General features: G+C 43.0%; 1 protein-coding gene across 7 annotated transcripts in view; it reads right to left on the bottom strand.

Moving 5' to 3' along the window:
- The window catches only part of TRAK1 (trafficking kinesin protein 1), a 128487-nt gene that overhangs the window by 46169 nt on the left and 55390 nt on the right, over positions 1–26928 (bottom strand). For 3 of the 7 annotated variants that reach the window (XM_062617184.1, XM_062617182.1, XM_062617189.1), the window contains one exon: positions 19299–19493. Coding sequence is in view for 3 of the 7 variants with exons in the window: in XM_062617183.1 (XP_062473167.1) it covers positions 555–654 (100 nt within the window). In the remaining 4 variants the exon portion in view is untranslated. Of the gene's footprint in view, positions 1–554; positions 828–8540; positions 8888–19298; positions 19494–26109; positions 26163–26928 lie in introns of those variants that run through there. The other 4 variants (XM_062617186.1, XM_062617185.1, XM_062617187.1 and 1 more) reach the window with 4 other exon arrangements.

Here is a 26928-nt window from a genome sequence, read left to right as displayed (position 1 = left end):
AATGGGTGCACCCTGTAGACAGCAGCTGTGCAGCAGGACTGTCAATGCACGCACATTCCCATTCCCACCCTAACGGGCCAGCTATCTCCAATACAGGAGATATCCATTATTTCCACAAGCATGACAAGATTTTGGGGTTGTTTTATTGAAAAGGTAGGTCACAAGACCCCAAATTTAGGTTATTTCTATGTGACAAAATCGTTGCTCTGTTGTTCTCTTCGTTTTTAGAAGTACCAGTTGGGAATGACAACCTAATACAGACAGTTGCACAACACACACACGAGATGTAGATATAAAAAATGCACTACAATGCCAAATGCAGTTTCATTATAAAACAAGGTATTGCGTAGCTTACATCGGTTGCTCACGTATTTCTTATTTAAAGAACGTGAAGGTTCATCCTATCCATGTATTTTCTTAGTATTTCATCTGCATGTACTGGCTCCACATTAAAATAAATCGTAAAATTTAGCATATTTAAATCAGAAACATCACTCGAGTCAGTTGCCATGTGCTACTAACACAGAAGCATAAAACCCAAAGGTGAAAAGTACCTTCTTCCAAGATGTCAAGGCTCTGCCTGTTACACGTGCGTTCTCTCTCATTCTCCTTTTCATAGTCATACTCAAAGCTTTCTTCTCCGTTTACTGACATTGCTGAAGTTATCCCAGACACGATGCCTCAGTCTCACAGGAGATGGGAAATCATTCTCTTGGAGGCTGTATTTCCGGGGAGAGCAAAGCCAGGTCTCCACAAAGCAGGATACCATCTTTCCTCACTCACATGCTCAGCCCAGGAGCTCCCGAGCGACTGAGTATTCGTCCTTAGCACAACAGCTTTGTATCGTACAGATGGGACGGAGGAGGGAAGAGACCATCTGCCTAATAATTACTACAAGATGTATGCTGTTCCCCATACCAGCTCTGAGGGTAGCCAGTTTGTGCTCAACAGCTCCGCTAGCATATTTCAAACAAATAGGTGGGCTGAAAGCCCTGTCATTGGAACTCCTCACATCACCACGGTCCTCTCTCCTCTGCCCCTGCTCTTCCAAGCACAGTGGTAGCTTCCCACGAGTGCCTCAGCCATACGGAAGTTGGACCAGCCTCCAAATGTCACACCTATGAAGGGTGTGCACCTTCACGGAGCTAAATCACCTCTCAGGCTGCCTAATGCTGCAAGAAACCAGATTTCACAGGAGCAGTGAACAGCCTGTACATGCCAATCCCACCCCGCACAGAGATCCTGAGAGCTGAGGCTGATCTGCAGCACGGGCTGACTGCAGCATCCACCAACACACAGAAACCAGGGGTGAAGAATTAGCCTGGGGAAAGGGAGCTATTTTTATTGCTCTTATAAAAAGGATTGTGCTTTACGAAGCATTTAAGTGACGTATCAGCTGTCAAACACCATGTTTTCCACATCTTTGCTCTTCTGTTTGCTGGGGGAAACCAAGTACCTCAAGTTCACATGTGCACACCAGTGCATTTTCAAGGGTGTACGTATCTCTTCTTTGCTCAACAACAAACAAAACTCCTTGTGTTCTTGGTTTCCAACCAGTTGTGTTTGCTCAACTTGGTTACACACCCAGAAGGTTAACTTTCTTATTTAACCTTCTGTAGCTATAGAAATCTAATGCTTGCCAAGTTGCCTCCTTCACTTCCAACGGCAAAGAGATGCCCTTTGCTGCTTGCAGAAAGCATTCCTATCTGCGTCACAAGGCAAAGTGGAAGCACTGCAAGGCAAAGGGAGCTCATCACCCTCTGAGAGGACAGAACTGCTAAGGAGGCAGGCAGACAAACATGACAAGCCAGCAGAACAGTTAGGTCATGTACGATTTCTCTGCTAGCAAGGAGCTCATAAAGTACCTGGAGAAGGGCTTTGGACAAGGGCCTGTAGGGATCTGGCAATGAGGAATGGCTTTAACCTGCAAGAGGGGAGACTGAGATGAGCTCTTAGGCAGAAGCTTTTCCCTGTGAGGGTGCTGAGGCGCTGGCACAGGGTGCCCAGAGAAGCTGTGGCTGCCCCATCCCTGGCAGTGTTCAAGGCCAGGTTGGACACAGGGGCTTGGAGCAACCTGGTCTGGTGTGAGGTGTCCCTGCCCGTAGCAGGGGTTGGAACTGGATGAGCTTTAAGGTCCCTTCCAACCCAAACCCAGCTGTGATTCTATCACTCTCTAGTGGTGTGAAAGCATGAGGCAGTAAGAGAGAAGAAGGAACTAGTTTTATATAATCACAAGGACTTCCTCTGGTTTAAGTTTTAAACTCTTGATATTTATATGCAAACATCATTACATGTTTATATAAACAACAGCCAAAGAATATGAAACACACGTAAGTGCTTGCTGAGGAAAGGAACACTCATTTCTGAATAAAGATCTTACCATTCAAACTTAACAACTAGACCTTTGACTGCCAAAATTTACTGCAATGCTCAGCAGCAGCAACAGCCTCAAGAACTCAGCTAGGGAAAAAAATGGGATTGTCCCTTTGTCCCCATATCATGACAATAAAAATGTCGTCTTAAGTCATAATGTAATGGGGATTACTTCCAGTTTCTGATTGCTCAGGGCTTTCCTGTGTCTTCATTTCTGCCATTTAGCAGTGAATCAAAACTCCTAAAAAATAATGCAAAAACCAGACAGTGAGAGTTTTAAGTACCTACTTGCCATCCAGTGTCAATTCACCACATTTCAGCAACAGCCAGAGAATGGAAATTCAGGCAGTAACTAAAATAAGTCACTTTAAAAGAAGGCAAAAAGCACCTTTTAAAGATTAGGGACAGAAAAGTCAACCTCTGCCAACCCTGTTGACATACTATGGTTTTAATAATGCACACAACAATATAAGGAGAGTAGGTCCATCTTCTCACAAGCTGACTTCTGACCCGTGACTCATGTCAACTCATGCCACACAGAAGGACTCTGACATTCAAAAGCTGAAAGATAAGCACTACAATCTCTATTTTGATATCAGCACAAGATAAATGCTGATACAAATTCACAATGGGTGGAGAAGGCATGTTACACCACCCTCCCGCTATCAACTCGGTTTTAGTGCCATTCTGCATGAAGTCCTTTTAGTGGTGCTGGAATATTTGCTTGCTAAAGACTAAGAGCCAGGTTTCAAACAGATACCAAACAATAAGCAGTATGAAGGAGGGGGAGCTAAATGGTATATGGCTCTGAAAACATACATTCTCATCAGGAAAGATTCAAAAGAGATTTTTGTTACTTGCGGTAAATACATAATTCAGGGATTTGAAGAATATACCAGAACGAACATTCACTTTGATGGGTTGCCACTGCAAAGTGAACCTGGCACATTTGCTGCTATCAACACTCTGAATTAGTGGCTAAAGACATTGAACTCCTTTCAGGAAGCTTGCTAAGTGAGTTGCAATGCTGAAAACACACATCCTCATACAATGCCTGTACTAAGGTACAGCCTGCCTTCAGTAGCTTGGCAATCAAACAGGAAACACATAAATTGGGAGCTAGTTTGAAGGAGGGTGAGGCTAGACACAATACAAACAAACCCTCAGATCCTGACTCAGTGTTTCCAAGGAACTCCAAGGTATTCAAATCATTTTGACCTTCCCTTATCAGTAAAAACATCTAGACTTTTGCACAATTAGCCACATTCATTTGGACCATAACTGACCAGTAACAACAATACTGCATTTAGAACAAAGAGATTCTCTGTAAGCAAACAAGTCCTAAAACCAGCGGCTGAAACAGCAGCGCTTGGGTTTAAAATGGGTTGAAGAAGAAATGTGGGTTGTTTGGGGTGAGCTTGTCAGAGAGGGGGATAAACTGGGCATTGAACACATGCTTCCTGTTCTGATTTACAGTCAAGCAAAGTTGCACGTTCAAATCCGCACAGGTTCTGCACATTTCCCACTCTTTCAGTCTTACCCAAATTACCTTTGCCACTTACCCAAGAGGACAGCACATTACTGTTGCAGAAAGGCACCAAATGGGATGAAGTGGGAGAATGCTCACCTGGAGATTTAGCAGCTGAGCAGAATAAAGAGGAAAAATACCTCTATACTGAAATGCAAGCCACACAAAGCAACATGCAAGTGGCTTAGGTTTGACTGCATAAAGAACAGAGTCAACAGAGGAATAAAGAAATGACGTGGCAAAAAGCAGAAAACTAGGAAAATGGTATCAATGATTACATGAACGTAAGCAAGGCGCAACCATATTTATTGAATATAGAGATAAAGGCCATAGGAGCAAAACAAGAACAACCCGAATGAGAACTTTAGTTGCGTACCTATAGAGCAAGGGCTGTTCCAGAGACTGCACACTACAAGCATTTGTACGGTATCTACAGGTTTAGATGGCATACCCACAGTCAGCATCCAGAATAAGCCCAGAGATACTCTGTCCACAGGGATGCAGACAAAAGGAGCTAATGAGCACAACTCATGGAAAACAGTCCTCCATCAGGCAAGCTCTCCATATTGTGAAGGTTTGCAAGGTTACCCGTAAATAAGGTGCACAGAGAAGAAACATGGAGAACCAAGAACCCCTGAAGAGCTGCAGCAAGGACTATGAAACATTCTGCTAATGCTACCTTAATGGAAACAGTCTCACATCTGTAAAGGCATGCTAATATGTGCAAGCATAAGGGATCGTTCTGGAAGTGGAGAGGTCAAGGAGAACAAGCATTAATGTTGTTAATTATTGTTCAGCTAAAAGAAAGTCCAAGAGCTTGCTGATAATCAGGATGGTGAAAAACAGAATAGAGAAGCTGCAAACAGGAACTGCAAACAGAACATGGCATGAAAACATTTCAGTGGGAGCAGGAAGAAAACACAGGGACGGGTTAAAAGTCATAGAGAAGAGCAAAAGCAGGGTTAGGGGTGCCGGAACGACCAAGAGTGAGACAAGGTGGTTGAGGCCAACATAAAAGGGATTAAAAGCTTTGGCATGTGTGACAAATAGGGCACACAATGTGACTGGCGGGGGGGGGGAAAGGGAAAGACACTGTTTGCTCCAGAAAAAATGGCTGAAACTCATGGCCAGCAAAAAGAGAAGAGAGCCAGTTGCACACACGCGGTCACCTGAACTGCAGGCAATGAGCTCTCAGCCATTAGCGTGCTGTTGTTCAGCTAGAAATAAATGAATAATGGAAGAAACCACAAGAAACGTAATTTGATCCAAAGTCAACCTGGATTTCTCTAGAAAGCATTGTGTGAAAAATACTGGCCGAAGAAAGAGGGACAAGTGGGACAAGGCTATTCATAAAGATCTCTATGGGTTTCTACCTATCTGCTTGTTTGGTAGTTCAGGGGGGTATGTCATGAAAGTTGCATTGTGTGAGATTTCTTCTTTTAAGAATCTATTTGTTTTTCTCTACAAAAACCCCACCTACATGAACCTGGACTTTTACACTGTTATCTTTCAGGTAAGAGTCTACAAAAGCATCACCTTTTCCTCTTTTATCACTGGTTCTATCAATCTCATAGTCTGCTACGAAAGTAGCTACTTCCCTGCTCAAGTACACAGCCAGCTCTTTCCCCCTCCCCATTCCACCTACACAATATATTTCATGAATGCCAAGTAAGGTGACAACTGTCACCCATATTATACAATGACAGTTCAAAATGGATCTAAAAAGAGCGGCGTACTGCTATTTATAGACGCTTCAATTTGTTGTCATGTTAGTTAACAGCAGTGATTCAAACAGACTGTGACATTTTGTTGTCTACTTCCATTTAATCTTACCAAAAATAAACTCTGTAGAGGACCTTACATAAAAGGGATTAATTCATTATTCCAACTCCAGAAACTCTTGGTAAATATTTATAAATGGGAAATTTTGTGCATTTGTTCATTTGCTTCTGGAAGGTATTAAAAAAGAATTGCTGACACCAAATGCAAGCTGAAGACATCATGACTACATCAGCCCATACAGAATTCATTGCATCTGAGCTAACAGCGGGAGTCATTGAAACCTTCTATCCTGGTGTAATCTTAGGGTGTTCTTTGTTTTCTTTCTTTGAAGAGCAAGAAACTGTGCTGCTGAAAGAATCATTAAATAAAGGAAAACAAATGAAATCACATCTTTTAAATGGAAATCTGAGTGCCAGCGACTCCGACAAAAGAATACATGGATAATTTAATCAGAAAAATAATTCCATGGGGTAATATCTTGTGAGGTTTCCTGTTACTATCAATGTACTGCCAACTCTCCTCCAGTGTTACAGTTACCAAAAAGGTTGAGCTGGGTGGGATTCACAGTTGAACACAGACAGACAGGAGCTCCGGAAGGTCCGTGTATAGCAGAGATATAAGCTAATGAGGCATCATCTTGTCTTAAAATAGATATTCAAAACAGGTCAGCTGAGCTGCAAGTACCAATCACTCTCTACTGAGTATATAAAGCATCACTGGCAAATGACACTGATACTGACAAATAATGGTAGAGAAACCAAACAGCAAAATACAAGCATCCATTACAACATACCATTTGCTCCAGGTTTTTGGAAAAGCTCTGTTTTCTACTACTGCCTTTTGCCTCCTACTACACTTAGAATACCTTTCTCTGTCAATAGGAAATACCAATACCGCTTTAGACTCAAATTAATAAGCCAGTACCAAAGGCCAAAGACTGCCTTCCACCACAACTCCTGTCCTCATTGCACACTTGGACTGGGAGAAGCAAAAGAAAGCTAAAGCACATAATGCTCCATGAAACTCTGTAAGAGTGCCATTTAGCCCAGGGCTGACAGCACTATCCTTCCATCATGTAAAAAATAACACTTTAATTAAAAGTAAAAAGTGATTCTAAAAGAAGCATTATGCCTTACCTACTGGAGCCTATTGACATTAAAGCCTGCTTTCTCTTAGGGGAGAACTTCCTAAGCAGCCAGCCAGAGCATGCTCTAGGTGATTCTCAGTAGATCTCTGCTCAGGGAAGGAGTACCCTGGGCATTCCTCAGCAGTGTGTGTGTGTATATATATATATATAAAGCATATAATTTCTATATATATTTATATAATTAAAGATAATCAGGGGCTCAGCACAAAAAAGACTGGCAGCCCAGAATCACACCAGCCACCACAGTGCTCCTGAGGCCCTGATCCCACAAGGTGCTTGCCTAACACCTGCTGATTATTCCATTACTATGGAGCTCCCACAGTTTCTCCAGTGCAGCATACACCTTAAAGGTAAAACTGAGAAGCAGTTCTCAGCTCATTCAGGCATTTCATGCTTCTGCACAATGACACTTTGAGCACACAGAGGACCATAATAAGAACACTAAAAAGAAACCTATCCGTATTTAACCTAGGGAAAACACAGAAATCAGCTACTGCTCTTAATGACAGTACAACTGTCTGATCTGAAGCATCTAAAACCAGGCCAACTAAGCCTGTTACATCATACGGATTAATGAGTACATAGATTAAATCAGTATTTACTAGGGTTAAACCGAGAAGATAAAGGTTACATAATGGGTTCAATCCAACTTTAAGTGGTCAGATCTTTCAAATAAATATGCACCTTTCCTCTTTGAACACCTGGACAGGAATACCTAAACAAACGTAAGAGAAATTCAAGTTTACAAGCTTCTGAGATTGGATTCAGATCCCAAAAGATCATAAACCCCCAATTTTGTCACACATATATACTCTTCACATCCCCTCTGATACTGTTATCAAAGCACTATAAAACATCTTTGTGTACAACATAATACATCCCCTGGACCTACACTCCTTACTCCTTTCTGATCTTTGCTTCACTGTGATCTCAGACCTGCCTTGTTTAAGCCACGCTGTCCAACCAGGATAAAATCCATATACAGCCACTGCTTTCCCAAAGGCTCTATTTTAGTTTAGAGGTTACCACAGAGTGACATCGATAAGGAATCTTGATTTTTCCACTCTGCAGAGAGCAGTTTTAGCCATTCCTTACCCTTCCTCATCTGCCTTCTACCAGAAAATATTCCATGCTGTGAAAGAAATAAATGCCCAAGCAAACACTAGAAAGATTGCAAGAGGCCCACAAGATAATACTCACCAGAGCCTGAAACGTTTCCAATTCAAAAGTTAACCTGCTCACTTCTAAGGAGCTACAGTGTTAAATGTCTTTCACAAATAGCCAGAGAGAAAACGTCCTGCTGCTTAACACATTAAATACATATGCATTACAGCATACTGGGAATGCATAAAAAACAACAGACTTAAGCCAACACAGAATCTTACAGTAAGAGTGTTTAAATTCAGCTCAATTATTATACATGCAGTTAACATTTCAAATATTACTGCCCCTGCCCTAAGATTGCTCATGTACCACATATGCTCCTCTGCCACTCCCTTGGAAAGAGAGAAAGCTGTCCAGCCATCTCCTGTAGCATGGTCACAAGAGATGCTGAGGTGCAACAGAGATATGGGCATCTCCACTACATCATCTCCACTACACCAGGTTGCTGCCTTTTTCAAGGTATTCCATTTTTTAAACCTCTGAATAACAATGCTCCAGTCTTACAGCTCCAAATTCTGCAACAAGAGACTAGAAAGAAATATTTACCATCCGTGCATTCTTCATAATACCAGTCCAGTTCATAATAATCTGCTTCAATAAATTTCTGCATAGTCAGTATCCGTCAGCAACACAGACGAGATTTCACTCTGCTGCTAAGGTCAAGTGAAATGCAGCCATGCCTTCCTGCCTTTGCAACACACCACAGCGCAAGGAAGCTCCCAGCGAGAGGAAAATGAGCTGCACATCCTCAGCGAGGCTGCAACTGAAACAGAAGGGGGTGTGGAGGGTGTACTTGGCAAGAAGAAAAATAAAGAAGGCTGCAGAAGGGAAAAGCAGATGCCCCGATGGCTCCTCTAATAAAGCAGCTCTGCACAGGAGCCGGGGATGGGTGTTAAAAAAACCATCCTATCAAAAGGCTGATGCGCTGACGTGGGGACACACACCACTGCCTGGCTGCTCCCAACTCCTTCCTTTCCCCCCTGCTCTCCACATCTTTTTCAGTCTAACATGTTGCCATGGAAACGTGCTGGCTCCAAAAAGCGATGCAGAGATGAAGGAAACACATTTTGCTGTTCCTGGCTTTACAGAACAGAAGTATTCCTCCATACTGGAACCTGAAATCCTTGCTCTGGAAGCCGATACAACGCTGCTGCCTTACAGAACAGCAGCATCGCGCCACTGCGGTTCACTGGGTACATGCAGTACATTAATGATGAAAAGCTAGTCCGTTACCACTCTCCTCCACAGAGTCTGATAAAAGCTTGCCTTCCCCATGGAAAATCAAACTATGCTACTGCCTCATTACACTGTTTGGGCTGACATAATAGAACCCTTTATGCAGCCTGTTACTGGCAAAGTGGCAAACAAAAAACGAAAGACTCAAAAATCAGGGCAGCAACACATGTCCCCCTGCAATAAAGCTAATCTGCTCCTGCTTTTTGCCCTCTCCATGAACCACTGACCCTGTTTTTAAACAAGCATCTAAGCTTCACAGCCAAAACCAAGGGGCCAGGACAAACTTTCACTCATCTGTTCCTAAAAATGCTGACGGCTGTCACCAGAACAGGTTAATGTTTGTGCCCAGTGTTTCGGAAAGGAAAGACTTCTGCAGCACCCAGTAAGATGGTGTTTAAGCTGTTAGAAGAGAATCTGGGGAACACATGGCATTAAATCATCACCAAACACTGCAACTCAAAAAGCATTTCTGAATCTGTGCAGATTCAGGTACTGAAGGCACTGACATCCATTTGATCCATATCCACCACACGTTCTTCACCACTTTCTCCCCCTTTCTTAGTAAACTGTATGCAACACATGTTAGTAACAGCTATAGTGGGTCTGACCAAGGAGGTGCCTGTCTAGCTGAAGACTCCATCTCTAAAGAACAGCCATGAGCAGGTAGGGCAGAACTAGCCAATACCTCCCTCAACTGCCCTCCCAACCTCCAATTGTTTCCATCTCCAGAGACAGCCTGAGACAGGTACAGATACCCCTGAAGCTCCTGAAGGACTTCTCCTGTCTATTCCTGAGCCATGTATATTTTTAGCACTTCCAACATCCTCCTGCAACGAGTTCCATGCATCTACTATTCATGAGATAAGAAAGCCTCACCTTTTGCTTTGCAACTCGCTTTTACAAACCTATCTGGTGCTTTCAGCTGTGGAAATCTGAACACTCAATTCATCTCTCCTTTCCAATCACTCATGATTTTGCAGATTTCTGTTAAGCTCACCCTCACTCACGTCTTTTCTAGGTTGTTACCACTTACTCTACTCCCTGACTGGTACCATTTTGCCTTACTGTAATGAAGCAAACACCTATTTTACTGTAAAACAGGTAAGGAATAGTCAAACTCTGCAGAGAAAAACACATTGGCTTTGTTACCACCTTAGTATTTCAGCTTTACTGGTATAAAGACATCACTGCAGTAACTTTGAGGTTGGGAATTGCCACATCCCTTGTACATATTAATAGCTGAATCACATTAACAGATCCGTTCACGCATTTGCCATGCATCTGTCAGTGGCAATTGCCTATGTTATTCACTCAACTCCAATGCTCCAGACCAGGGCCAAATTCAGATATACACCTTTGTTTGCATTTATTTTCGCTGGAAAATAAAAGGTTTCCAATTCTGCAAATAAAATAAATAGATAAAAAAACCATCACTGTGCTCATCCCAGAATAGAGTAACAAATACAGTATTTGTCACTATGCACAAGATTTCCCTCTGCTTGGCACTGGCGATGCCACATCTGTAGCGCTGGGTCCAGTTCTGGCTTCCCCACTGTAAGAGACATGGACATACTGGAGAGAGGCCAGCAAGGATGTAACACCCAAGCATGCAGGTTAACCTGCTGTAGGTTGCAAGTGCTGCCATTCTTGGGATGCAAACTCAATCCAAAGAAGCACAACCTTAACCAAGGTCCACCACATTTAACTTGTACTTCCCCCCTATTTATAGGATACCAAAATGCAAAGTCAACAAGAGCAGCCTGCACCTGAGCTTTGGCTGCCAGAACGAAGGCTGTTGTCTTCAGCTTCTGCCCCTCCATACCCACCAGAGACTAAGAAATCTCCATGCCCTGTCAGCTTCTAGCCTTACACATGAAAAGCACAAGCCATTCTTATTTCCAGGAGGACAGAGGCTACCCTATGCCACTGTTTTCACATCAAGCTAACCTTAGCCCTCTTGAAATCAAGAGATATAATAACAAAGGCATGAAAAACAGGACTTCCTCTCATTTTGACAGAGATAGTGTTTTCTTTGGCTTCATTTTGCTGACTAGATTCTTGTTATGCCCAATACTGATGTGAAAGCAATACAGTAAGCGCATACGAACCTCATGTTAGTAAATCACACAGGATTAAAAGCCACTAAAAGCCTTTGGACATGCAAAGTTCATGCAACTACCTTTAAACACCCCCTTGTATGTTGAAGGGAGCAAGCATTTCTGCCAAATGCGAGCATTCTGCGCTCACACTGTGCCATCTTGGAACAGAGGAATGTGTCAAGACACTCCCTCCTGCCCTAGCTCAGTCTGCATTCTCACAAAGCAAGAGCTGCTCATGCTATTAAATGCAATTAAAGCTACACTGCTAAAATACTGGCAGAGAAAAATAAAGGTTCCTATAGCAACATTAACCCAATTGCTCTGCATATAAGCTATTTGTTCCACTTGTATTATTTTTGTCCCAAAGGTAATTTTGGTCTGGTGATGTTATGAAACAAGTATTTAAGATACAAAGAATGAACTCTGGCTACCAGCTTGAATTGCTGCAGGGACTCTCTCCTTTTTACCTCCTGACATTTTAAACAAAGGAGATCTTCAACACGCTAGGAGTTTCTTCCTCACCCCCATTTCAATGAGACAGGATAAAGACGGAGGTGGGGTTTGGGGCTTTTTGGTTTCTCGCTGTTTTCCTACAGATCTGATTGGAAACATACTGCTGTAATCCAGAAAGGCATCATTTTCCTGTGGAGAAAATCACTTGTGTGGTCAAATGATTTCAGTACTCCCCAAGAGACCTGGAAATATGGGATGAGGGTATGATCTTCTCAGCATGAAGACAGAAACCCCAGACAGACAGAATACTGTATATCCAGGTATGCAGAAGCAAGCATCCCTTCAGTTGTATGAGAAACAGTAGCTCCACAAAGCAGGAGCTGGAAGGGTTTTCAAGTTGAACACAAGGAGTCTGACCAGGCTACCAAAGCAGCTGTGTGCTTGCAGAACCTGCTTTCAACCTCTGCAGCCCTACTTTTCCTTCCTACACTGTATATTGCATTCATCTAAAGTAAAACTTATCAGGATGGTGTAATTTCTCTGGTTGACAGCTTCTACAGACCTCTGTGCTTTCAAAAGTCCACATGACAACATTATCCTCACAGAGGAAAACATATAGACTGATAAAGAACTCCGGTATCCAACTGTGACCACATAGACTGAGGACTCCTTAAGTCTGCAGTTACAAAGGGGTTTTATTACACAGAATAGTTGGCTTGAAAAGCCCATTGGTCCTCTCCTCCTTCCTTTTTGGGTGGAATAAATTCATGCCACAGGTCAATGCTAAATCTGCCTAAACTAGCCAGGTTATTAAAACAAACCAAAGCAAACCCAAACCACAAACCCCTTTCCTTGTTTGAAGAGAAAGTTTGCAAAAAAAATCTACCCCATTCATTTTGCCCCTCCGCTCTGCTCTTGTGAGACCCCACTTGCAGCACTGTGTGCAGCTCTGCTGTCCTCAGCATCAGGACATGGAGCTGCTGGAGCAAGTCCAGAGGAGGCCATGCGGATGCTCAGGGGCTGGAGCACCTCCTGTATGGAGACAGGCTGAGAACATTGGGGCTGTTCAGCCTGGAGCAGAGAAGCTGCGTGGAGACCTCAGAGCAGCTTCCAGTGTCTGAAGGGGGCTACAAGGATGCTGGAGAGGGACTCTTCATCAGGGACTGTAGCGATAGGACAAGGGGTGATGGGTTCAAACTGAAACAGGGGAAGTTCAGGTTAGATCTAAGGCAGAAGTTCTTCCCTGTGAGGGTGCTGAGGCGCTGTCACAGGGTGCCCAGAGAAGCTGTGGCTGCCCCATCCCTGGCAGTGTTCAAGGCCAGGTTGGACTTAGGGGCTTGGAACAACCTGGTTTAGTGTGAGGTGTCCCTGCCCATGGCAGGGGGTTCGAACCAGATGATCTTAAGGTCCTTTCCAACCCAAACCATTCTATGATTCTATGATCTATAAACACGGCCTCTCGAGGAAGTTGTAGCACCATATTCAAGGATGCACTGAACCATGTTGCTAGGGCACAAAGGAGCAGCAAGTCATCCCTGCTGGCAAATAAAGTATTCAAAGAATGCCATTACACATTATGGCACTATAAATCATGTGTTCCCATGCTTAGTCATTCTCAGCATTCTTCTCCAAACCTTTTCCAATTCTGGGAAGATCCTCTGAAATGAACACCAGTGATGGATGGAGTATTTCCATTGCAGCTGCAACAGTGTATTATTTCCCAACCCATTTACTATGGGTCACATTTCTTCTCTTGGCTACAGCACCACATCAGGATGTTCAGATAACTAAACACCATATCCTTCCATTATTTCCTACAGATGCTACTACTCAGGATAAAGTTGCCCACCCCATTAACATTGTCAAGAGTCCTTTTCATCAGAGCAGCTGTACAGTCTGCCTATGCACTGTATATTAAATCGGGCACTGCCACAACAATTACTTTGCAATTTGCCTCATTTAAATAACTTGAAAGAAAGAAAGTCAGTTAAAAAGCATGGAAAAGGAAACAGGCCTACTTAAAAACCCAACTCATTTTCAAGTGCAGGCTGGCAGATTGGTACTTGGAAATCGGAATCTCATTTACTGAAGTGAAGAGATTTTGGCGTTTCACAGTCTAAAAGAATATGGAACAGGAGCCATCCTGTGACTGCACATTTAGTAAGAGCAAATTGCTCTGCAACTTAGGTCAGAGATCTCTTCCAGTGTAGTATTTTGCTTAGCAAAACAGGTTGTCAAAACAGGTACTTCCTACAGATGGGACAGAGCTGGTCCCTTCTGCACACTGTTAGGGCACACTGACCTCACCTGGTATACACAAAGATCCTTCTGATGCAGGGAACAGTTGAACTGTTCTCCCACTGCAACAAAATGATTTCACCAGAGACAGGGGTAGACAGATGAAATTACTTCAGGAAAATAACCTCTTTTCTACATGAAAGGATTATTTCTCCCTTCTCCCAAATGATTACTGGAGTGTGCTACATCTGCACTTGTATAAAAGCCAAACTGATGTGGGCTTCAGCACCACAGCTGCAGTGTTTAATTAAGCTATCACTGGGCATACATACACTGTAAATGAGACTATGACAGCAACAACTAGAGAGTTAAGAGAATACACCCCATCTAGCACAAGGAAATGAAGAAGTAAAGCTTTAAACAGATTCTGTAAACTCTTCACCACCTGAAAATAATTCAAACTATAATATCTGTATTTTTGGTTTGTGGTTGTATTTCTCCTGAGACAGCAAAAACAGTTGTAAAATGAAGTTGAGCTTCACGTCATGCTTGATTGGACAGACAAAACCATTACAGTAGCATGGTTATGACCTATTTTTCTAACAAGGAAAACCCACTGACAGTCATCTCTGCAGCTTCCTGAGAAAGAAATGCAGGTCGCATTACACAGAATGGAATACGGAATCAGGGAGCCCAGAACTGGACCCAGCACTCCAGGTATGGCTCCACTGGTGTTGAGTACAGAGGAAGGATCAACCTCCCTCGATCTGCTGGCAATGCTCCTCCTAACACAGCCCAGGATACCATTAGCCTGTTTGCAGCAGGGGCAAATTTCTGGCTCATGTTCAGCTTGCTGTCCACCAGGACCCCCCAAGCCCTTTTTTGCAAGGCTGCCTTCCAGCTGGTCAGACCCCAGCATATCTTGGTACATGGGCTGGTTCCTCCCCAGATGCAGGACTTTGCACTTCCCCTTGTTGAACTGCACAAGGCTCTTCCTTCTCCTGTCTCCACCCTGTCAAGGTCTCACTGAATGGGAGCACAATCCTCTGATGTTCAGCCACTCCTCCCAGATCCTGCCTATGTGTCTCATTCTCCCTGATGCTGTGCAGCCTGCTGACTTCCTCTTTTCACTTGTGTACTTGGTGACAGCTCTTCAGCAGCAGCATACCTCCAGCACAAAGGCTCAGTGAGAGGCCCTAAACACTCCCCAGCAGCTTGGCACTTACCACAGAATCCCAGACTGCTTTGGGTTGCAAGGGACCTTAAAGCTCCTGCAGTTCCAAACACCTGCCATGGGCAAGGACACCTTCCGCTAGAAGGGGCATCCACCATGTGAAGCTCTGCCTGCGTTAAGGTGTCTGCCCTGTCTGGGACAGGCGACCCAAAACCTAGGGAGTGGACCCTGTGGCACATCACCACCATACCTGAAGATCTAGGCTGTTCTGTACTCAGATGAGGACCCCTTCTTTGCACCTTCCACACAAATTGCTGCATCTGTTGACTGTCTCTGGGAGCTGTGCTCCAGACCTGGCTGTTACATAGGGCTCTCCCAACACCAGCTACAAAGGTGTTTGACCATCCCTAACCAGCAGCAGCTACATCAAAGACTCTAAGCACCCTTGGATAAGGAGCAGCTCACAGCTCTTCAGAGGCCACTAGAGCTTCTTCTAGCTCCTATCCCAGTTGCTACTTATCTACTTTTTTAATAGAATGAAAATGCATCTGTACACTTCAACAGCTTCAAAATACACCACTCCAAACACCTACCAGCTCTTCAGAAAACTCCGTCATTTTAGTGCTGTTGCTTTCGAGGACAGCAATACACCTGCCAGTTGCTTAGATGTTGGCTCACTCCTGGAAGTAACATTTCTCATGGATTCTCTCCTGGGAGCAAATGCAAACGCAGATGAACACAAAGTAGAGAATACTGTCACTACAAGTGATACGGGTTCTTTCACAGGTAACTGTCTTTGGAGACACCTGGATCTACCCAAACAAACACAGCGCCTCTCATTAAATATAATGATATAATTGCAGGTTGAAGGAGGTGATCCTGCCCCTCTGCTCTCATGAGATCTCACTTGGAGTATTGTGTACAGTTCTGGTGTCCTCAACATAAGGAGGACATGGAACTGTTGGAACAAGTCCAGAGGAGGCCACAAGGATGATCAGGGGACTGGAGCACCTCCCATATGAAGATAGGCTGAGAAAGTTGGGGCTGTTCAGCCTGGAGAAGAGAAGCTGTGTGGAGACCTCAGAGCAGCTTCCAGTGTCTGAAGGGGGCCTATAGGGATGCTGGGGAGGGACTCTTCATCAGGGACTGTAGTGATAGGACAAGGGGTGATGGGTTCAAACTGAAACAAGGGAAGTTCAGGTTAGATCTAAGGAAGAAGTTCTTTACTGTGAGGGAGGTTGCCCAGGGAAGTTGTGAATGCTCCATCCCTGGCAGGGGTGACACAGTTTAGTGTGAGGTGTCCCTGCCCACGGCGGGGGGTTGGAACTGGATGATCTTAAGGTCCCTTCCAACCCTAACTATTCTATGATAAATGTATCATTCAGAGACTAAAAAGCACAAATAGGTATGCAGCATCACAAGCTCCCTATTGACAAGCCTGTTTGATAGACTTAACTATTCATGTTACATCCTGGCTTCAAAGCTGATGGAGACTAGAGCACCAGGGACCATTCACAATCAAACAGACTTCATTCTTCACCTAAAAATCTCCTGCACTACCTCAAGTTCAAGTACCAATTTTAATTATCTTTGTGTGTCTCTAAAAGCTTGAAGAAGATACAACACCACTGTGTATGTGTAGTGCACTTTAGTTCTGACAAAAGGATTCCTTTTGTATTGCAGCAAAATTGATGAATTCTTCCTTTGGCTAAAGAAAATTTTGATTCTGAAATTTCATTTTTGTTACTTTTAAAGCTCCACTACATCCATAAAATTCCTAAACCACAGATACTGACTTGAACATAGCATAAATGTGTGAATCCTAAAGCTCTCCAAGAGACAAGTTACAGTATTTGCTTACCCTGGTGTCAAGGTTTTTAACACAAACTAAACAGGTACAGGAGTGCCTTAACTGCAGCACCCAACATGAATCATTGTGCAAGCAGCCACACCATGGAAAGCACTTTGCCAAGTGGTGATGGCACAAGTCACAAGTCTGCCAACTTACTTAAAATAGTACTCTTACTTTGATAGTTCATTTTTCTATAAACCAAAGTTTACAATCAATGCCATCGTTGCCAACCATGACAAAGTTTTATGACCTTACACCTCACAGGATCGTAGAGTAGTTTGGTTGGAAGGAACCTTCAAAGCTCATTTAGTCCAACGCCCTGCAATGAGCAGGGACATTTTCAACTAGGTCAGGTTGCCCAGAACCACATCCAGCCTGGCCTGGAATGTCTAGATGTCATGTATATATGCATTATATGACTTGTTCACAGTAACTGAACAAGGGTAAAGTCAGAGATCTCAGTTTCCCCATACATCAGTCTAAGGCTCAATCCAAATTCGCTTAAACTTCTAAAACTATCTATACACAAGTATCTGCATGTAAGTAGTAAGGAATTAACTTTTCCTTACAGAAGCTCTCCTTGCTCAGTTCCTCTTCTTCAAGCAGTTATTTCCCAATAAAAGCAGAAAACATATGTTGTGGCACGAATTACAGGCAAAATTTTTCCATTCAAGCCTTCAATCAAGCAATATGGTAAAGTTGCAGTCACTATGTCTGTAAGGTAAAAGCTGGATAAAATCTTTTAAGTACTCACAGTTCCAGGCAGCTACTGCTATCTCATTCTGCTGTATAACTTCATTCTGTATCCATCCCAACAGGCATGCACCATTGCACGCTACATGCCTCACCAGCATCTCGTGGGAGAGTCAGGATGCTCCCACACGGATTTTTACCTCCTTGTCCCAACTAGCATAACATGTTCCTTGTTGTTATTGCAACAGTTCACCTGCATAGACAATCTTATTTACAAGACAGGACTAATCCTGTTACTAAAGACTTTGGAAACCTGACATTTCAAAACATTTCTTTAAGGCAAATTCTGCCACCATTGTAACAGCACTAATGGACTGACACAAAACAAGGAGTTGGAGTACAACTGATTCCATAGATCAACTTGCCTTCCCCCCCCAGTTTTGTGCAGAGTGCATATGTAAACTATCTGCTATAACACTTCATGCCTTCTGTTGAAGCACTAAAGTCAGAAACTCAGTTCTTCATATTCTTAATGCTTTTCTTTACCAGCTGTGCTCCTTACACAATTCACTTGTCCAGGTGCTTCAAAATGCAACGATGCCATCTTTGCAAAGATTTGTGATGAGCCATGTATTCAGAGCTCCACAGTGTCTCAACTACGTCTACTTAAATCTACTACTATAATGTATGTATAGTCTAACTACTATAGCTTCAGCGTATAACCTATTGGTTTGATGCTCTGCAGACTATTTTAACATGCAACGCATCCAGAGGAGCAACAAAATTGCACCTTCACATGAAACCATTTGGGGGGGGGAGGGGACAAAGACTAATTTAATCATAAACTACTTGATAAATCAGCAACCAGATTATCAATCTTCTCTAATTGCACAGCTAAGTCAATATCCACAATGGAAGAACCCAAAGAGAGGCATGAAACCATTCACCATTCATCTATAAGCTCAAACAAAAGAATGAAAAACCAAGGTGGTCACAACTCTACAAACTTTCCCTCCAGGCACAAAAAAGGTACTTTTTTTGCCCAATAGCGTGAATATGAACACAAGAAAGGGACAAACCAAATCAACCCAAATGGTTCAGTTTGTTTCTTCACAAGTCTTCTCTAGAAGCCTAAGCTGCAGAAAATTGATGTCATGCTGTGATGCTGGCACACGGTGCCATCAGACAACAGTGCAATGTGGCAGAGAACATGTTCAAAGAAAGCAAATACTGAAACAGGCCTAAGTTTTCTGCATTGAACAGATCAGAAATCTTAGTTTCTTGCCAGAGAGATCACAAGCAAAAAGTATTTCAGTTTCACCAGTATTTGATAACGTGAAGTGCATGGACAAATTACAAATGCAATTGCTGCCCTTGATTAAATGTTTCCTTTGTTTTCTATCTGGTCACAAAGACCACCAAATTGCCTGAAGACCAAAGCAGCAAATCACAACCAGATCTCTTGCTTCCCACAGTTGTAACAGAATCGCACAAATGCTTCAGAGAAGGTGACAGAAATAGCACTTCTATTCAGTACCATTAGCGAATTTTTGACTTACGGAAGTATTTCAAGGTCTCTTCTATTTGCTCAGTTGTTAAGTCAATATTCACATCAGGGGAAATGAGAGGTGTATGAAGCCAGTCGTCGTGGTCATAACCATAGATTGTATCTGCTCTTAGCTTATAATGAGGCAGCTGCTCTTCCAGTAGACTGATGATCTCAACTTCAGGAAGATTGGTACTATTGCACACATCTGGTAAGAGAAAGAGGACAATCTGTTAGTTACTTTCAAGTGAGTACTATGCAAGCTAGCAAAGATGTCAGTTTGATTGATAACAGATTTTTCCGCATGTAAAGAACAGCTAGATGTTAATCACTTTAGAAGCTGTGACTAGCAGAATTTATCCTCAAATAGCATATTTACTAGCAGAAAACAGAAGGGCATGCTCCTAGGGACAAAAAAAAACCCAGTAAAATACAACCTCTGGAAGCAAGGATTCATTTATTGAAGAACAAAGTGGGAGTGGGGTGAAATAGAGAACAAGTGAGCATTGACCAAGACAGGGCATGGAGAAAGGATTAGGGCATATACAAGTTTATCTTTTTGATGTTCTACTTGACAGATTCTTTTCAGCCTCCAAGCATTACGCATTTCCTTAACTAGGTCTTTGACCACAGCTGAGCTTTTGCTTTGCTGCTGGCAGAGTTTTCTCAAGAAATCCAGGATTGCAAGAGGAACAGCGTCACAGTTCACACCTAAAACGCACTGGTAAAGTTGGCTGCAAGAATTTTAAGGCACCTTTTGACACTTATCTCGACCTGCGCACTGTGCTGTCAGTCCTTCAGGGTCACACGTGTATTGAGTTTACACCCAGTTTTAAAAATGGATTCCGACAGTCATCATGGCACAATTAAAATGGAAGATTTCAATGTAGGACAAGAAGCAGCTGCCTAATTTTAACTGAAAATTCCAATGCAGGAAAAAAAAAACCCCAAATCCACCCCTTTTCTTTACCGTGAAGATGGTTAAACATGGGAACAAGGGCACAGAGAGAGCAGGAAATCTGCCATCTCTAGAAGGATTGACAGCTCCACTAAACAGAGCCATGAGCACTCACTTTAAGATCTGCTTTGAGCAGAAATCCAAACAGATGAGCTCCAGAGGTACCTTCCAACCTGTATTATTCTACGATGAAGATTTTTTGTGTGGGAATACCCAAACCAGCCATAAGAATTTAAATACATACATTTAATTATAATAACAAATTAACTACAATGTCTTGCTAAATAATTATTAACAGACAGAGCAACCCGTGGTATGTTTTCCAGAAATACTTAGTGCATCAGTCCGCTCATTTCCAAGGTAGGACAATAGGAAAAGAACACCAAAAGTGTCCCCCCATACCACCTGTACACAAACAGGAAATAGCTGTCTAAGCCTCCTTTGGAACAGCAAGCACTAAGGAAGGCTGCTCACATGCTGTGCAATGCAGCTCCATCTTCAACCAGTTCCGTAACTGGACCCCAGCCAGCACCCAGCAGGGCCATTTCAACCCAAGCCCCCTGGTCCTGCCCTGTGCAGTGCTGTAGGACAGGTCTGTCCACTGATGATAGTGACTCATTGTCTGGGCTTCCTGGATTGATTGCAAACCCATTCAGTTACTGGCATCTGCCTCATGACCACTGGAGAGTAATGTTTATCGGTCCCCTTGCCCTGTTCAGGAATAAAGGGCCTGGGCTCTGGCAACAAGGATCCTGCCCTTCCCATCCTGTGGTCACACTCAGCCCTGCTCTTGTGCTCCCTGACAAAAGACACCTATTTTCATAAGGGAGAAACTCATTATTGCAGGACTGATGCAGACCTGCAATTCCACTGCAAGCTGGTGGAACTTAACCTCTGTCAGGGGGCAGAAAGGAGAGCGAAATGGGGAAGTAACACATTTCTATAGACCATCCGTTACCTGATGTTTTTATCTTTCTAATCCAGAAACTGCACTGTCATAAACACCATCCTGAGCACTAAACATCCTGAATGTTACTATTCTATCAGACAATAGGGCAGAGGGTACAATGATGAACTCATACTGTTAATCTCCTGCCTATATCCTTTGAAGATGTTGTTGATTAAAACTAAAATCCACTAAGGGAAGTTGTATTATACCTTATGGTTCAAAGAGTCTGCCATTACCCATCAGCAGGTATTCTCTGGTTTCACCCAGGCTGCTCTGCTAACTGTTGTACATAGTCTGGAGGAGAGCAGACTGAGAGGGAATCTCATCAATGCAGATCAGTATCTCAAAGGTGGGTGCCAGGAGGATGGTGCCAGACTCTTTCCAGTGATGCCCAGCGACAAGACAAGGAGCAATGTCCATAAACTAACACACAACAAGTCTCACCTCAGCATGAGGAAGAACTTCTTTACACTGAGGGCGTCAGAGCACTGAACAGGCTGCACAGGAGGGTGTGAAGTCTCCCTCTCTGGAGACATTCAAACCCTCCTTGACATGTTCCTGTGTGACCTGCTCTGGGTGCCCTGCCTTGGCAGGGGGCTGGACCGGGTGATCTACAGAGGGGCCTTTCAAGCCCAACCATTCTGTGACATGAAAATGTCCCCTGAACCTCAGTGCAGAAGTGGATGTACAAAAGTCGGTAGGATTAGGTACCCAGATGCGCAGCAAGGCTATTTTTATGGAGCTTCATGCACTGTGCACACATGCCTTGAAGAAGTCCTTGCAGCCCTCTCAGAGGACTACTAACTTACACAGAGAATCAGGACCGGTTTCCTACATTTCGAAAGCTGAGAGCTAACCCATAAAGACAAACCTTTCCTCCTCCCTGCCTACCTCTTTCACTGCTTGCAACATCCACCCTAGTTCAGAAAAGACAGGTCATCATCTAACAGCCAGTGTGACATCAACTAAATACTCAAAGACATTTGTGTGTACAAGCATAGACATAAAGGGGTTTTATCTACCTTTGGATGACCCAACTGCTTTCACTGTCAAGAACATGGGTGGGAGTTTCTGTTGGGGTTGTTTTGTCGTTGGGTTTTCTCTGGCTGAAATGTTAGTTCTCCTCTTGTGAAAAGTCTACACAGCCTGGCTGAGGTGGTCTTCTTGGGAACAAGGAAATAAAAATGTCTGGAAAATTCAAACCTTTAGTGTCTTTCTGCTTCTAATTAATATTTTAAATGAAACTGACTGACTTTATAGATGAAAAGAGAACATTTCAGGCAAATAATTCTACAAAGAGAAGTAATCTGGTCTGCTGGATCATGAAAAGTAGCAAAAAAATGGAATGCAAAAGAAGTTACCAATAAAATTTGAGGAGGACAAAAAACACACATGCACACACACAAAAGAAACTCCTACAGTTTATTGTGGAAAAGAAATCCACTGAAACATGAAGGACAGCCAGTAAAGAAATAAGATTTATTGTGGAATACATGTCAACCTAGCCAATTCCACTCTACAATATAACAAATCCTGAGTTCCTAAGCAATTCAAAAGGCCTAAACAACTGGAAAAGATATTAATGAGTAACTGGAAAGGTAACTTCTCATGATGCTATTGTCATTAACTACTATTGCAATTTAAACCCCTGTATACAGCAGGAAATGGAAGCAGGCTCTGATGTAATTGCCTATTGAGAAAAACAGGCCTCTGTAATTACACTTCTGTATGACTAAATGTCAGTTCACCCTTTAAATCACAGCAATGTTCTCGCTGCTACAATTACATTGCCTTCCCCTTCACTTTTCTGAAATGCAGGCACTTGTTATGAAAAGGTACTCAGACTAAAGCCACCCCACATCCTGAAACACCAGTTATACTGCAGAGAAGACCCTGACTGTGCTTCCAAACACTTTTTATTTATAATAAAAATAAATAATAGACATAAATAATAAAAAAATAACAAATAAGTCAAATAATAAGTAAAAATAAATAATAAATAAATAGATAATTCTATATATTCCAAACACTATTTCTGATTAAAATTGAAAAGATACTCAACTAAGTCAATTAAATTCTCTACTAAGAATTCCTAGGACATCACCTGTGCTTTATGATTAAGTTAACTGATGTCCAACAGACAAAACTATTGCACTTCCTCCTGTCCTTCATGAGGTGGTACCTCCATTTTATTAACCATAAAAGCTTAAGACAATCACTCATCACTAATAAAAATAACACAACAGAATAGAGTTGAACCATGTCCTTTGTAAGGTGCTCCATTACAGATTTGGGGGTTTGGAGCCTAAGCCATTTTAAACTTGCAGTTTTCTGGGCATCCTCGGACACAGAAACTTCTACAAGCAAACTGCAACCAATTTAAACAGCAAAATGAATGATGAACTCATGGTTCTCCCTAAAATGTTGGTCATTCCAGGTCCTGCTTTTGAGAGGAAGGAGAAGAAAGATTTGCTAAAGCTCTTGCCAATTGCAGAGCTCTGCAGCTTTCAGCACTACACAGAAATGATTACATATAAACTAAGAAAATCTGTTCATTCTTTTCTGCATTATTTTTTATGAGTAACATGTGCCACTGCTTTGCTCTCCTCTTAGCTTAAACGCAGCACATGCAGGGACATCCCATCTCACCTATTTTGGGGCAAAATAGGTCTCCATGCCCTGCTCCTCAGGAAATAAGGAAGCTGCTCTGCAGGAGTGTTTGACATTATTCCTCCCCAGCCTCTCTATGTTTTGTAAATGAGATTAAACCAAGTTCTTTGAAAGACATCTGTGCTGATGATTTTGTTGCTTCAGTTTCTAATCCTTTCTTTTCGACACAGAAGATGCAAACCTGGGCAGAACACTCCAGCTGAGCTGTCTCTGCATTTTTGATTCTCCTGGATCACTTATTAGCTTGTCCATATCTTTTGACACATTGGCATTTGACTGCTGTGTTTGCCTTTCTCTGAACACTTTAAACCACTCTACCACCTCTCTCTCAGTTTAAGACAGGCACTAAAGTCGCACTGGTTGGTTGAGCTTGCTTGCATTTCCTAGGAGAAATTTTTATTCCACTTGATGCTCTGGATACCTTTGAGTATTTCATCAGTTCCCCTTTCCTCCAGCCAACACCACTGTCCATACAAAAAGCACTAAACACGGTAAGTTGACTTTTCAGTGTAGCAACTGAAGTGAGGGTGGCTATTTTACTCTACTTTTATTTTTTGGGCAGGGAGGAAGAGGCATAATTTCAGGACAACCACATGAAGCCAAGAGAACTCTTGGGTATTTTCACATGTACGCTTATAGCCCTTCTCTGCTGACAAGTGAGCAAGCAGTTGATCAAACAGAAAGTGGAGTGAGAAGTCTAAAACAATAGGAGCTGACTCTGTGGAAGGTTTACAGCACTTCAAGGACTGCTACTGCCCCTGTGTGTACATAACATCACACAGATCATAAGGTGCTGAGCAGGGGGTTATCACCCACTGCCATTCTCATGCTGCACTCACACAGCCACGCAATACATTAGGTCACTTCCCATGCCGTGTTAAATATATATTTAGGTGTCAGTGTTGTTTGGATGGGTGGAACATGACAAAGCAGTTCAACCTCAGCTGAACTAACTTTAGCTCAAGCTAAGTTCAACATGAATCACAGACAGACAGATCTGAAGATCTCATTCCAAACAACACGGTCACCTAGAGCAGCTTACCTGTCAAACTCCATTCCCTACCAGGCTTTGGGGGTTTCATCTTTTTAGGGCTATGACTAAATAGCCATATCTTAGTGTAGAAACGAAACCTAGCTTGACAGATGGAGAAGCAGCACTTCCTCAATTTCCACATCAACTTCGCATAAGACATAGTGATACATTCAAAGAAAAGAGCCTAAACCAAAGAGAAGGAACAAGGGGGAGCATGGGACACATGACACACATGGAAGGACACGGACATGACAAACCAAGGGAACCAAACCATACACAAAACACAGATAAAACAAACATTACAGATCTCCAAGCCTGGTATCTGAGGGAGTTCTTCGAAACACAGTACAACAGAGCTTATCAGGACAGACATTGCACAGAATTCTAGTCCAAACCATGCTCAATCTTTATGGGTTTATTGGTTTGTTTTTAAGCAGAGCTCCCTTTTCAAGGTGAAAAGGACTTCAGGTCCCTATGGGACCTGTGGGCAGTAGACACTGCCACCTCGTGTAAGAAGTGCCTTATTACCCCAGCCCCTAAGCCACAGATGACATGTTGTCAGCCAGTTTCTCTGCAGCTCACCGCTGCAAAAGGAGCAAACCAACCTCCCATGAACCCAACCCTACCCTGAACCATGCAGAAACAGTGTCCAGCAGCACAACGACAGTCTAGGTGTGACCACGGGGAAGCGCTGGGCTGCTTGGCAACGTTCAGACACAAGCTTTGGGCATCAGGTTGTATCTTGCCCCTTCTCTGACCATCTTCCAGGAGACACCACTGCTGATGCTCACAAAGGGGCAGTCCAAACATCCCCTCCTTCCTGAGCAACAAACTGAACCAACAAAGCCTCAGCAGTCACTCTTGGGCAGATCCTTTCATGTCCCACAGCAGAATTAAAACATTTTCAACTTACCACAACCCTTTGAGGAAAAGGAAGTGGGGAAGAGTACAGTGACTAAAACAGATGAGAGAAACAAGGAAACTCTCTGGAGAAAGCAAGAAGAATGAAGCAGCCTACTACTTTGCTTCATGGAGCCACCTATTCCTCTCCCTGGTTTTCAAGTCCTGTCCCATTTCCCACACACATATTGAACTTCCCCTTGACACTTTGCTGTCTAAGACTTAAACCAGAGAAACCTCAAAAATAAAACAAAAAAATGTTTGAAAATGGCCAAAAATGTAACGTAAATGGCTTTAAGAAAAGCTCACAGTACCTGAAAAGGGTCAATTCCAGTGCCGGCTCCCTAATAGTTACATAAAGCAAGGTTCTCTGCACAACACAGTTACAGTTGGAGGCTAAAGTCCAGTCACATGTAACGCAAGAAATTAAAGTTTATCAACTCAAGGCTATTCTACGCTGAATATCAGTGGATCTGGAGCGCTGATTTTGCTTTGTGTGATGCATATATGCACAGGGAACACAGTATGAAAGTCTGCATCCCTTCTCAGAAAGCAGTATCGGTAAGTATGTGTCAAAGTCTGTATCCCTGTATGTAAAATGGCATAAAATTCTATAGCACATGTACTACCACACAAAAGAGCATTCATTCCATTTTCTACTATTTGAGTAGGAAGTGCCCTGTTTAAAATTCTCAGTGCATTCAGGATCTCCTCCATTTTTTAAAATGATAAGAAATGGGCAATTCCATAATGTGAGAAATCATCCCATTCCATTGGGCTGAGAAAATTCTGGAAACTCCTCCCAAGAACAGTCACCTAATGGGGTTCAACAACCAGCCAAGAGGCCGTGACTCCATTAGGATTCTCCTTTGTCAGTAGACCACATGCCTAAAGCCTAATTGTATTCCAGGGATGGAAGCAAGAGAAATGGTCTTCCCCTAAATGCTTTTACAATAGATCATGGGATCAGAGAATCAGCTGGGTTGGAAAAGACCTTTAAGACCATTAAGTCCAACCGTTCCCCAGCACTGCCAAGTCCACCACTAACCCATGGCACTGAGGGCGTCTATGTTTGACCTCTGTAGGCCCACATAGAACAGGCATTAAGTACTAACTGGAGCCCAGAACTACAA

This window comes from Pezoporus occidentalis, unplaced genomic scaffold (assembly GCF_034315485.1).
Source record: "Pezoporus occidentalis ecotype Australia unplaced genomic scaffold, CSIRO_AGI_Poc_V1 ctg193, whole genome shotgun sequence".
NCBI classification, from domain to species: Eukaryota; Metazoa; Chordata; class Aves; order Psittaciformes; family Psittacidae; genus Pezoporus; species Pezoporus occidentalis.
This window is presented reverse-complemented; position numbering and strand designations above follow the sequence as displayed.